The sequence below is a fragment of the Anser brachyrhynchus genome (assembly GCF_964034855.1).
Source record: "Anser brachyrhynchus genome assembly, chromosome: 2".
Taxonomy (NCBI): Eukaryota; Metazoa; Chordata; class Aves; order Anseriformes; family Anatidae; genus Anser; species Anser brachyrhynchus.
This window is the reverse complement of record NC_137695.1, coordinates 80,247,749-80,261,132: the sequence shown is the minus strand read 5'-3', so window position 1 is coordinate 80,261,132 and position 13,384 is coordinate 80,247,749. Positions and strand designations below refer to the sequence as shown.

The following is a 13,384-nucleotide window of genomic DNA, read 5'->3' as shown; positions in this document are numbered from 1 at the left end:
TTGAGAAGTCATTCAGGCCCAGATCTTTGCAGATCCTTTCATGTCTATTGCCCGCTGATTTTAGTGAACTCAAAGGGAACCAAGCACGTAAGTAGATTAACTTCTCCTTACCCCAGATCCCCGTCTACGAAGTGGAGACAATAGGATTTCTCTGTCTGCCAGAGATATGGGGAGAATGAATAGCCTAAAGTAGTTCTTAGAGACTATAAATGACAAGGGCCAAAGAAATATGCAAAACAGCTCATCAGAATGCAAACCGTGATCTATCTGTTGCTTGGTATAAATCAAGGTTTTAATTGTTGCCAGGAAGGCTGCATGTCTTGCAGTTTTTCTTACCACTGTATGGGATGACCAAGTAATCAGCATGATTGCTAATCTGCATAGTGTCTTCCCACAGCCTGGGAAGTATTGCTGTCTCATGGTTAGATGCACAGGCTGTGAGGAGCAAGGTGGGTTCTGTTCCTTGTCTTGCCACTCTGTGACATGCAGTATATCTAAACCCCTGTGAATAAGTCATATAATTTATATACTGCTTAGGGGTCCCTAGATGAAAATAGAAATATAATTTATTGTTACTGAAATGACTACTGCACTCCAAATTGCTGAGGCAGTAAATTAACCCTTAATATGTATAGTCAAATAGTCAGTGATTTGATACTTCACATTTTTATTTCAGATTTGTAACCAACAGTACCCTAAGCTTCTTGTGATATATATTTCTGGAAAACTGGTATTTTACAGAAAGTGGGAGGCACAGCCATTCAGTCACTGCTGTCACTATAAATTACAGCAAGTATGGCCTTAGACAGAAAAAGTGCATCTGATGCTGGGAATTTTGCGAGTTTCCTTTTTTAGAACAATGCCCTCAGGATGAAATGAGCCTAGTTTGCCAAATGTTTTAGCAGTGGTTGCGTTTTATTTGCTTATTTATTTTGGCAATATATGTTCAAAAATAAAAGAGAGAGAGATACAATGAGAGAGTGAAGGATAAACATGCAAGAAGCGGTGTGGGGAGACTTCAGGGACCCTACAGAAAAAAATGCTTTTGGGATGAAAAATCATTAGTATGCTGTGGAGGAGGGCTCCAGGGCTCTGCAAGCAGCATCTTTTAAGATGTGTTTAGTTAGTGAAGGCAGGGGCTTGTTTATTGGCCTATATGTTGCTCTTTCATATGCCTGCAGAGGCACAGATGGGGGCTTATGGAAATAAGTGTGACAAGTAGGCATGTATACTTATGTGGGAGTAGGATCAGCACTCTGCCTGGAGACTGGTCATGGATGCTGCAGGTGCCTATCTCTCCATTTATAACAGAATTGCTTGCTGATTTGTGGTGCTTTGAATACTAAACTCCTACTGACATCCAGCCCCTTCATACTGACTTTCAGTGCACCAGTTCAATCAAGGCCGTCCTTCTTCCCCACTGAAAGCTGGTGTGGACCAGTATTTGTTGCTTGGCACCGTTGTTTGCCCATGGAGGTCCTGTATCAGCAACAGTGATGTGAAGGCATGCTCACAGCAGGCTTTTCCTGCAGGCTCGAAAGCAACAAAAACTTCCCCAAAAGAAGCAAATTCCACTGGTGTGGATATGCAAATGCCAGTGTTTTGCCATGAGTCCTCCTCACTGGTATTTCAGTTTCTGCTTAACCCATCTCACATTGATGTTTAGCTGTATTCCAAGTCACCCCCCAAGGCTCTGCATCTCCTCCCTACCGCCCTCTCTTTCCTAGGCACTCAATGAGGATGTGCAAAGAGGAAGAAAAAAAGTGCTTGGGGAAAAAGATTGGAACAATACGAGAACCTCCCCTTTCAGTGCCTGGAAGAAAACATGAAGAGTACAAAAAAGAGCAATGTAATTTCCTTCAGATTTGTCTCCCTGTTCCAGTTTCTAGCCTACCTTTAAGCATCTCCTTTTGAATGAATGCAATTTCCACTCCAGTAATCTGAGATGCCTGCAGCCTGACCACAAGATCTGAATTTGCACAAAACACTGGCACATTTCCTTGAAGAAGAAAAAGGGGCCTATTGCTATAGAGTATTTATAGAGAAGGAAATATCATATAACCTTCAAGTGTATTAAGTAATATGTCATTTTATCTCTGCCTTTAAGGAGCAGGTGTCACTTGGTATTATTTGAAATGGCAGTCTTATCAAACACTGTAAGTCACAGCCTCTCAAGTCCAACTCAGACATTAGAAATTAGAGTAGCTAACTGCCCATGTCCACTCTGATTACCTTGATTGTCCCTCAGAGTAAAGTTGGGGTTGTTGGCTGCCTCCGGAGCCAGGCTGTAGTAGAAGTGCTGACCATCCTGTGGGTCATCCCGGTCGATGGCACTCACTGTCTGGATCAGCTACAGAATATGAGAACAAAGCAGAAGCAGGTGAGAAGGAAAATGTATGTAATCTAAACAAGCAAATAAGTTAATATATATATTTATATATGTAAATATAAGCAACTTGGAGCATTTGAATAAAACTTTCTTGCAGAGGTACAGCAGATGAATCAAGAAGAGACTCAGAACCTCACAGGCTTCATTTTATTTTGCTATGATCATGCAAATCACTTTAAAACAAAGGAGGAGATAGTCAGTTTTATTCAAATAACAGACACTTTTCTCCCTTGTGTCCCTATCTTCTGTTACACATTTTTCTCTTCTTTTGAGGCTCCAGGGTGTTCAGAAAATACATCATGTATTAGGGAGCTGGTAAGAAAGCCCATGCTTATTTTCAGCTTCATTTTGCAGGTAAAAAAAGACTTGAGGTTGATTTTTTATCACTCTCAATTTTAAATCAATTAAGCTCTTCACAAGAAGTCAGTGTAAAACAAAGAAAATGCAACTATGCAAATGCTTTGCATGTGCAACAAGTAATACTAAGGAAAGAAACTAAGACAATACAAAATCCAGAAAGAGTTTTGTCACCTCACTTATGGAGGCTTGGTGAAGTAGGTACAACAAATTGAAGCACGGTGAGCTGTAGCTCTGTCTCAGTAAAAATTCTAACATCTTTTCAAACAAAGAATAGGTCTTCACCTGGATTTTTGCATTCCAAGCTATTGTTGGATTCAGGGACAAATGACAGAGACGTAAAGTCTTATTTAGCACATTAGAACCGATTTCAGAACTTTTTGAAATGAGGCAGAAGTCCCACTTAGTGTGCTTTCAAAACAAGGAAAAAGGCTGGGCAATAATTTCTGTTCCCTGTATTATTAAGGGCATCTTTAAGTTAGTAGAATGAAATTATCCTGTGTAAGATTTTTAGTAGGACAGCTGTCCCAGCAGTGAATAACTATTTTATTCTGCTTCACAACAAGCTGGGAGGAGCTCCACTGAATGAGCAGTGATATTGCTAGTATAATTTTTCTCTTCGTAAATCATCAGTTGTGCATCTGTGCACTTAAACTACGTTTATCAGATGTGAATTTGGAGATACAGGTCCCCACTGTGAACCCTGTGTGGTGAAGCACCAGGTTGCATCCACACAAACTATAAGCAGTAGAAATTGTACCACCATCAGCAAGGGAGAGCTCCTGTCCATGTGTGATACAGGCAGACCTTGATCGAGGGCTTTGATGGGGTTTTAGAAGGGGTAGGAGCAAAGAGGCGTCACAGTTTGCTTGAAGGTACGGGTTTACAGTGTGTGGAGCTGGAAGTCCTGTGTTATCTGTGATTCTCCGTAATCTCCAGTTCACGGCAGAACAGATTCAGTTTGTCACCCCTTTGAAGCTGATGTAGTATATTATGTGCAGCTCCCATAAGTCAGGGTGCTTAAGGCTCTTATAAATAGGGTCTTTTAAAAGTAAGACTTGTCACTCACACACGGGCCGGGCTGACTCTGTGGCATTTCTTATAACACTTGTCCTCTATTTGTTGCTGCTACAGGACACACCGTCTGTTTGCCTGCTGGCACCTGCCCAAAGGAAGGCTTTATTTCAGCAGTGAAGTGTATGGTGGAGTGAGTTTGGAAACTACTGAAGGAGAAAAAATGGTGCTCTACTATATGACGTTAATACTGGTGTAATGCACTTGCCCTTGGAAAGCAGCACAGGTAACTGCTGAAGAGAGCTCAGGTGCACCATTTGGTTAGCTGAGCCCTGTTTTCCATGCCTAGTCTGTTTGTTGTGCTTTCTCCATGCGGGACAACCTTGCCCCCTGCCAGCCCCCATCATTACCAGCATTTCTCACCTGTCCTGCTTTGGCGTTTTCGCAGACAAAAGATTCGTAGAACCTTGCAAACTCTGGCGCGTTGTCGTTCACGTCCAGGACTTTCACCGTCACAGAGACACTGCCCACCTGCGAGGGATTGTCTGGAAGGAGGAGGGAGAACATAAAGAAAGGCAACGTGTGGCAAGGGAAAAAAAAAGATGTCTCCCTACTCTGCTGAAGAGGTAAAGCAGTGTGTTTTGCTACTGATTTGTGTTAAATTAATTTTTTCTATGAGGAACTGAGTTTGCTTGCAGGTTATGTGACTCAGAGTGAAGTTGCAAATGCTGCTTTATCTATCCTGGCTTTCCATCTGGTCACATCATTTTCAAACAAATTCCTTTGGATGCAAAAGGACCTTCAACCTGGTCCAGTCTAATGGGACTATTTCTATAACAAAAGTTTTAGACAATGCCCCCCAGTTACAGCTTTGACTGGGAAATACTGTTTTTTGAGCCTTGGTACTGGTGGCATGAGTTATGTTGAGGCTATTTTTAGGGGATAGTCTTGTTATTTAGAGCTTGTTGGAAATGGTAATTCTGCATTTCATTTTTGCTCAGAACTTATATTCCCGAACATAAAAATATTGTGTCAAGTTTTTGATACTTTGTACAGGGGGTTAAAATGCAATAACACATGAAATTGTACAGAAAAGCTTTCAATGAAGCTTAAAATCACAATGAAAATTTTACATTCTGCATGACATCATTTGTGATATTTCTGTCCCACTGGTTCATTAGCTCTCTTGCCCAGTACATCCAGACATCATTTCACATATCTTCACAGTTTCCAAACTCAGTAGCCAAAGAATATGTTTTTTTTACTGTTTTTTTTTTCCTCCCAGAACAACTTTTCCCCTTATTAAAAGATAAAAGGAAACTCTAAGAAGAGATTTAAAAAAAAATGAAAAAAATAAATTCACGATTAGGAGATAAGGAGCAAAAATCCAGAAAATTCTTAAAAGTTAAGCTTGTCTTAGCTATCCAGCCTCATGCATTTATTTCCAAATATATCTCACTTTACAGCATGAAATGATGTGTTCGTATAAACAATAGAGAATTTTCTTACACTCCGGAATTTTCTTAAAAGTTCAATGTACTGAATCCATAATGTGTGTCACATTTTATCGAGATAATATTCTTAAACTATATTGTTTCGCCCTGATTTATAATTTAGTCCTTCAGCTTCCCACATATCCATACATATCTTACTAACACACCTGTCACTGTGGCGTATGAATGTCTGCATTCACACTCAGTAATATTCATCTAACTTCTGAAACTAGAAGCTTTATTCAGGAGCCCACAGCTATGGCATTTTCAGAACTATTTACTAAATTAAAATATTGCGCTGTACATGTACAGAGCAAAACTGACAGAGGATGGGCAGAGGATGAGTCAAAGGCAGACATGCCTTCATATTGCTCTCACCCTGGAGTGCTGCTACAGGGCTGCTTCTACAGACTCGTGCGTGTAAGTGGGCCTACATGGAATTGCAATGACCGTTGGTGGCTGAAAATAAAACTAGCATTGAAACAGATGGGGTGAGATCCTGTCACGTCACCAGCCCCTCTCACTACTAAAAAGGTGACAGGAAGGCTTTGCATGCTGGAACAGCCTACAAATATGTGGCAGATTCACCCTGACTCTTGAAAAATATTCCTCCTGCTAACTTCAAATTGGTTGACTGTGTTTTGGGCCAGCTACTTAATTTTTTTCCCCTCTCAGACTGACCCATATCTCTCATACAGCCTGGATGTGTAGAAAGTGCTCTCAGACATGAGGAACAGCTCAGCTATTGGCAGCAAACTTCTAAAAATCTGCTGCCCCTCAGCAAATGAACTGAAATCCTGAGCAAAAGCTATGTGGAACAAAGAGATTTCAGGTGAAGATTGGATGAATGTTTTATTTTATTTGCTCATATATCCTTAGCTCCTTTATGAAACTCAGCAAAATTTTTTGTACTGTCACTACATAATGATCAGCATCTCCTTGTTCTCATAGCCTTGGTAAATACCTGGCACCGATGAATCCTGAGCTGAGTTTTAGCTCACTGTGAAAGCTGAAAATCTAATAAGATTCAGTTGCTCGGGGGTTTTTGTACAAGAGGATCACAAAGCACCCTCCCCAAATCATTATGCAGAGAGCAGATGGTGATGCCACTCACTCGCTACTGGCCCAGAGCAGATTTCCACCAGCAACCTAGCAGTGAAAGCATCGTTGCTGCCTGCCAGTCCCTGCACCACACAATCCTCCCAGGTAGGACTGGCAGCTGCACAGCCTTTGCAGCTTCTGCTTTTTCTGCCTAGTCCTTCTGGAGAAACAGAGCTCTTGCAGAAACATATTTCATGAAGAGTTTTAAATAAATCCCTAGAATACTAATGACAAGAAAAAGCAGCACTCTGCATTTAATTGCCAGCCTCTACTCTTCCCACCGCTCTGTGAAAAGGAGCGTAAAAAATAAATAAAATGCAGCATTTGCTTGTTGATGTCAGAAGAGTAATTCAGTTAATACGGCTTCCCACTCAATACATAAGAACATCTGAATTGCTGAATTCAGGTCTCTCAGTCTGCTTTGTCTCTTATATCTCTTTAATCTATGTACAGTCTGCATTCTCCTTACTCAGCTCCATGGCCAGCACTGTGATGTTGTGCCAAGAAACATCCTCCCGATCTAGAGGTCTCGCAGTCATCAGTGCTCCTGATGTAATGTCGACATAAAAGAACCGCCCCGGATCGCTGCTCCTGTCAATCGAGTATCTGCAAGAGTACAGATTGAAAATATTGTGCAACTCTTGTTAAAACTGGATGTTATGTACACCCAAGTACCCCAGCAAAGGGAATACTGTCGCATATAGCAGATCCACATTCTTCCACAACCTAGCTGTGTGCTCCATTGACTTATCTAGGTACAGTGAGATGCACGAAAAACTTGTAGTTCGCACGTCTAATGGAATTTAACAGCGAGCACTGCTGGGATGGAGCTGGAAGACAGGGAGATTTAATGCAAGCAGCCTCAAAGCAAGGAACAGCTCAGCACAGGAACATCTGCTTTACAGAGAAAACGTGTCAACTAGGAGCGCAAGTTCTTTTTCTAAGCTAAGTAATTATACCCTTTCCTTGGGCACAATTCAGACTCTATGAAAATGACTTTACACCAGCTCCTTCTCTGGGCACTCAGGCTGATGAGGAGGAACCGTTCCTTTCCTTGTGCTTTTGCATTCCCTCTTCCTTCAGGAGAATGAACTCCACCTGCATCCTGAGCCATCCTACTGACTGAGCCATGGCCGTGCCAGGGGGATGGTGTCTGTCTTTCTCCTATCAAGCAAGAAAAATGGGTCCCTCTGTGAGGTTGGTTCATCATAATTACTGAGCCTGCCTGGCCAGAAAACTTTGTCAGGCAGCTGACTGACAGCTGTCACTGCTGCTCTCAGTCAGAGGGACACCGTGCCCTGTGCCAGGGCTGCCTGCAGGGCAGTGGTGAAGGGGGGGTCCCTGAGAGGGGACGCCTGCTGGCTTTGCCCCTGACTTTTCCCAGAGGAGAGAAGATCTTGCATGCAACCTGAGCACCTAAACTCTGCCTCCCAGCTGCACAGCTGGGCTCGCTGCTGCTGCTGCTGCTGCCCCTCGTAAGCGCCCCCATGCAGGAGGCAGCCTTTACCTCTTGCTGGAAGAGCCGCAGACTAGGCTGCAGTACTGTACAGAACCCTGCAACGATGGGGGTGGCTGGGGGTGAGTTGGGCAACCCGAGTTTGAAAGCCCAGCTCTCAGGGCTCCTCCTTGCTTCTGCCCTGAGCCCCTTCCACAAACTAAGCCAGGGCTGATGCAGTTGGTACGTTGGTATCTTCCTGTTTTTCCTGCCTAATCTCTAACAGGTTTCTGGTTTCACTGGTAATGGCCAGCAGAAATGAGTTGCACTTGCCCTGTACGTGCCACATTTGCCATTCAGCTCCATGGATGTATTCCTTGTGTTTGATATGTCATAAATACTCTCAGGTTTTATATCAATCTGCAAGTTGCACAAATCATGTTCTGTCAGCTTTTCTTTTAGCAGATGGCAGGACTGGTGGCAAATACATTTTTGCAGGGTGTGTAAAATTCTCAGTACCCTTCAAATGTTCTTAACAGCAGTTTGTACAAGTCGCCTTCCCAGCTAATTATGTTAGCATGGTAAGAGATCCTCTGGCAAAAACCACCCATGCGCTTATGCAAATGCCACAGCCTAGAACAGAGCCCAGACTTATTCTCTCTCCTTTTTTGTTGTTGTTCTTTCTTCGAAGTTGATGGGAATTGAAAGCATTAGTCATAACAGATGCTGAATAGGGCTTGTTGTTCTGAATTTTCTCCTTTCAGCATAAGCACATTCACTGGAACGAGCATGCCAGCCCATTCTTTATATAGGGACATATTAAATTGGGATATGAAGTACTGTTAGGCTACGCTGTTGTGAAACAAACAGCATTCTTTTCCACTTTTTTCAGAAAAATGAAAGAGGGTGGAAAGGCAGGTTTGCTTCCCTTCCCCTCCCAATCCTTTGCATTTCAAATAAAGAGATTTCTGAGGCACTGGATTTATTTAGGAAATAAGTATGAATGTTGCTATATTTTGCTATAATAATTATTCTTGTATGGAGGCTATAAAAAGAATTTCTCTCTGACAGTTTAAGGCCAACGAGTATCTGAAATTTAATATGGCCTTGTGATTAGTGGTGCAGTATTAATCACCAGTGTCAAGAGGCACAGGTGGAGTCTTTGTCTGGGTTCTCCACACACCTTCTCCTGTTAATAAGACCTGCTCCTTCACAATTGTTTCCACTTTACTCTTCAGGTAATCTTCCCAAATCACTTGAAAACAATCATAATGTAGAGGACTGAAGAGTTGCCCTGCGTTTGATGAGCCCTCCTGAATTGCCACCTGACTTTTCCATAATTGAGAAGATGGCCCAGACCCCATCCAAAGGAGGGGTCAGATGTCAGTTTAAATTTCAGATGGATTCCATCTTGTGTAACAAAATGTGTTATCTGGTATTTTGTTCTTCTTATCTTGCTTTGCCCTGTGCAAAGTGAATGCACAGCAAGCCCAAAAAGTTGCCAGACAGATACTGCGCAGAGTTCTTTTGTATGGGAGATAACATTAGAGGTAAAAACAAGTACTTAACATCTGCATTTTAGTTAGCATTACAAATGGTATTCGAAGAGCATTTCCTTTTTTTTTTCCTCCCTCCTTTTTCCTTTATCCCAGTCATTTTATATGTATAACGTGTGGAGGAGGAAGGAGGGAAGAAAGGAAGGAAAGTGGGATGGGAGGAAGATGGGAAGGAAAGAAGGTGGCAAGGAACAGAGTTACAGAGAAATCTCTGAAATTTGTAACTTTTTTTTTTTTTTAATATATCTTTGGTAATGCATTCCGTGCTTTCCAGAGTACTGTTTCATCAAGGGAAGTCACTGGAAAGCTCTGAAGAAAACTAAGAAAAAATCTCATTAATATAACAATGAACACTTCTACCCTCTGATAACACCACAGAATTATTTTTATACTATTTTGAGCAGACTTGCACAAATCTGTTTGTGCTGCAGTATTTGGATAAAGCTAGACAGTAATCAGCAAAATAAGATGCGGGCAGTAAAAAAGTTTAAGGTAATGAAATCGTGATGCACACAGTATGATGCTTTAGTTTTATTGAAGAATTTGAGACGTCATGAGAAGTAAGATAACTTCATAATGTAGGTAGAAAAGGCAGGTATATTAAAACAGCAGAGATGAAAAAATTAATAAGAGCAGTAACACAGAAAGAAATAATCATTAAGAAAAACAGGCTTTGTGCCTGGTTAGATCTCCCAGCTGAAGCCCACAGAGTTGCTCATACAGATTTCACTTCCTTTGAAAACTCCAAATGCTCACTGTTTTGGCTCTCTCTGGTATTTCCCAGTGGTTGTTCTGAACGCAGAGAACTCAGAAGCTGGACCGACACCAGTTAAGGCACACAGCAGCTCAGCACCCAAAGCTTTTCTCAGATGAGAGGTGCAGCTGACCTGCTGGGAATATTAACTCGCAGACACCTGGAGCTTCTGCAGGTTATGAAAATCAGTATGTGAGCTGGCCTCGGAGAAAACCGGTCTTCCCTGATAAACTGCGCTGATTCGGCCACCACTATGGAAAAGAGCACCGCAATTGCACAAGTCTGCCCCTACAGCTCCTTGCTGAGTTGCAGCTGTGCAGCTTCCATGGCTATAAATACACCTTTTACCTTTCTTAACTCCTTATGGGGTTATCTAGCTCTACAGAACTGACCAGACACTATATAATTCAGTGGCTCATGCGTATTTATCAGCATGCATTCAAACTACTCCAAATGTAGCTGTGCATTTCAGCTGTTCACAAAGACAGGTTGCACACAGCAATGGCTTTGAAACAGAAGGGGGAGAGAGAAGAAGCAAGCTCATTACCTTCCCCTCAGTACTACAGCAGATTCTCAGCAGTGCTGTCAGGTTTTGTGTTCAGGTTGTGCTGGCAAAGGTCTGGGCTTTGTTTTTCGTGTACCCTGTCAGGGCCTGTCTGACCAGTTCATTGCAATGCTAGGTGCAGATGTCCTCCAGACCACAGACAACAGAAAGGTGAGCTCCTGCTTTGCTTCGCCAATTGCAACAAGGCCCCTCAATGCATGAGAACTGGTTTGATTAAACCTACTGATGACTACAACAGGTTGGAAAAAAGAGTCCCTCCCACCTGTCCTGTCTCAGCCCTGTCACCAGTTCATCAACTGGATGTACCAGGGAACGCTCCTGGGGGGACACACAAAGAGAGGACAGACCTGATGGAGTTGTTGGTCACGTCTGGGTCCTTGGCAGAAATGATCTGTATGGTGGTTCCAATCTCCACGTCCTCAGGCACCTCCACAAAGTAAAAGCTGGGCTCGAACACAGGAGGCTCATCCACATCCTCCACACTGATGTGAACCGTGGTGGTGTCTCGGAAAGGACCCAGGTTCAGGAATCGCATTTCCAGGTGGGGGTTGGCACCCTCTACTTTCAACGTGTAGCTTTTCTTGCTCTCAAAGCTTAGAGGCTAAGGAGAGAAAAATTAAATCTAGTATTAGGCACACTGGCCATGTGATTTAGGCCATATCTTTGTAATTTTCAGAAGTAAAAGATGCCCTCTAATATAAGATGATTCTTCCTTTTTAAAATAAATCTTAACCATGATTTTTAATTATCAGGGTAACAAAGATAAATATTTGCAGATAGAGACAAAGCACCAAATGACAGTTGTATTGGCAGTGGCACTGCCTGCATCTTTTTCTTTCATTTTTAATTTGACAGTTGAACTGAAAAAGTCAGGAGAAATATATTTGCAGCTGTGTTTAAAATATGTATTCTTTCATTCTTCTTGGTGAAATGAAGACAAAAGTGGCCGCACCACCCCCGCATTGCGATTCACAGTTTCACTCCTCTCTGGGGTTAAAACAAACAAACAAACAAAAAACAGGCAGAAACAGGTATATTGGGAGCACCTGAACAGAAGGCAAAGCTAGGAAGAGCCAGTTCCTCAGAAACAGGTCCTGGTGGCACTGATAGGGACACTTGCATATGATGTGGAGGTCCCAGTTAGGTTCCCCTTTTCTCCCTGATGAGATCTGAGTCTCATCTGCAGAGAGCCCTGGCTGCCAAGCTCCTAAATGGCTCTGGTGACTGTAGGGGACAGGGCCAGCCTCTCTTGCAGGATCCTGCTCCCGTTCGCATCAGTAATCCATCCTTCCTAGAGGTGTTTTTTTTTTTTTTTTTTTTTACTTCCTCAGTAAATGTCCTAAGCACAAGTTCCCACTCTAGGTGTGCTGAGTGCTAGAATTTGAATCTCCTCCCTGCTTAGAGAATAGTTTAATTTCAAAGCATTATGAGCTACCCCTGGCTTCTTCCTGGTGAAGCTCTTTCACTTTTCATTAAATACTCAAGTATTATTTGAAACAGGGAGCCGGAATGGCTCTTGTTCTTACTGAGATAATGGATAAAGAGAGATGAGCTTCCTCTGCTACTATTTTCATGAATTTGATTTCCTTTCTAGATAAAACTACTTATTTGGGGAACATGGATATAGAAATTATTGATGCCAACACTGAAGTTTTTAATAAATAAATCTTTCATTTTCCTCCTTTCTCCTTTTCACAGATCCCTGAAGAAAATGGAGCCTCTCCAAAACCTGCTCAGACCTAAATGGAGATCTTCATATTTCACATGCATTTTACCAGTCCTAATGAGAAATGACTAAAAGCATCTGACAACCAGAATGGCAGCATGGAAGGGTCAGCCCAAAGCATACAAAAATTTTTCACCAGATTACGTACACCTTACAGAGGACACAGTCGTACTTTCCAGGCTGCAGTTAGAAGTTACGAGCAAGCCCACTGTGGTTAAATGGTCACAACCCTTTGCTTCGACACTCCGTGAGTTTTAATGCTGGAAGCCAGCACAACTGGATCCCCTTAACCAGCACAGCTCTTGAGCAAGAAAAGCTTTGTATCAGGAAAGAAATTGCCCAATTCTCAGGTTTGTCCAGTGGGAAATTACATTAATTTTTGTTACATGGGTGGCTTTCAAAATACGTGCCTGTATTTGGACGCAGGGATTTGAGTGCTGTGTGGAACTACCACACACCCTCAGCTCCCTCAGACTCCAGTCAGACCATGGTTGCTCCCATCCAACACCTTTGCTTTTTCCTGTTCAGCTCTTTTGTTTTGAAGACCAACCACCAAAGTGGGGCAAAGAAGTGGGCACAAAAATGGAGGAGAGGGAGGATGCCAAAGGAATTGGAAGACAAAAGCACGAAGACCATTATTGAAGTAGCGAAGTCCTCCTTGGCCAGTCCCAACCCATCTCTTTTCTGCCCTGCACAATACTGCAGCTGGGCAATTCTGCAGCCACGAGACGTGCATTAGTTTAACAACATCAGTACAAGTTTCACATGCTCAGACATGGCAAGATTATATATTACAGGCCTCAAAACACCTCCTGAATTCAGTGAAGGCTTCACTTCTTCACTGCTGCAACAGCTTCTTTCTTCCGAAGTGGAAACACTGCAGTGTCATTTTATTGATTTCACAGTAAAATTACAAGTGCCAAGGTCCTGCAAATGAATGTCTGACCAAAGGCTGCAGTTCTGGCAATCACAAAGGTAAAACTGTCTCGGCATA

General features: G+C 42.5%; 2 protein-coding genes across 5 annotated transcripts in view; both read right to left on the bottom strand.

Annotated features, from left to right (window-relative positions):
- CDH20 (cadherin 20) overlaps positions 1-13,384 on the bottom strand; it is a 341,808-nt gene that overhangs the window by 7,176 nt on the left and 321,248 nt on the right. For all 4 annotated transcript variants that reach the window (XM_080579278.1, XM_080579280.1, XM_080579281.1 and 1 more), the window contains 4 exons: positions 11,012-11,265; positions 6,824-6,960; positions 4,184-4,305; positions 2,233-2,350 (listed from right to left, as the gene is read on the bottom strand). In XM_080579278.1, the coding sequence (XP_080435404.1) occupies positions 2,233-2,350; positions 4,184-4,305; positions 6,824-6,960; positions 11,012-11,265 (631 nt within the window). The remainder of the gene's footprint in view (positions 1-2,232; positions 2,351-4,183; positions 4,306-6,823; positions 6,961-11,011; positions 11,266-13,384) is intronic.
- The window catches only part of LOC308190706 (uncharacterized protein), a gene marked incomplete at its 5' end in the record, with an annotated part of 341,409 nt that overhangs the window by 232,585 nt on the left and 95,440 nt on the right, over positions 1-13,384 (bottom strand). The window lies entirely within an intron of this gene.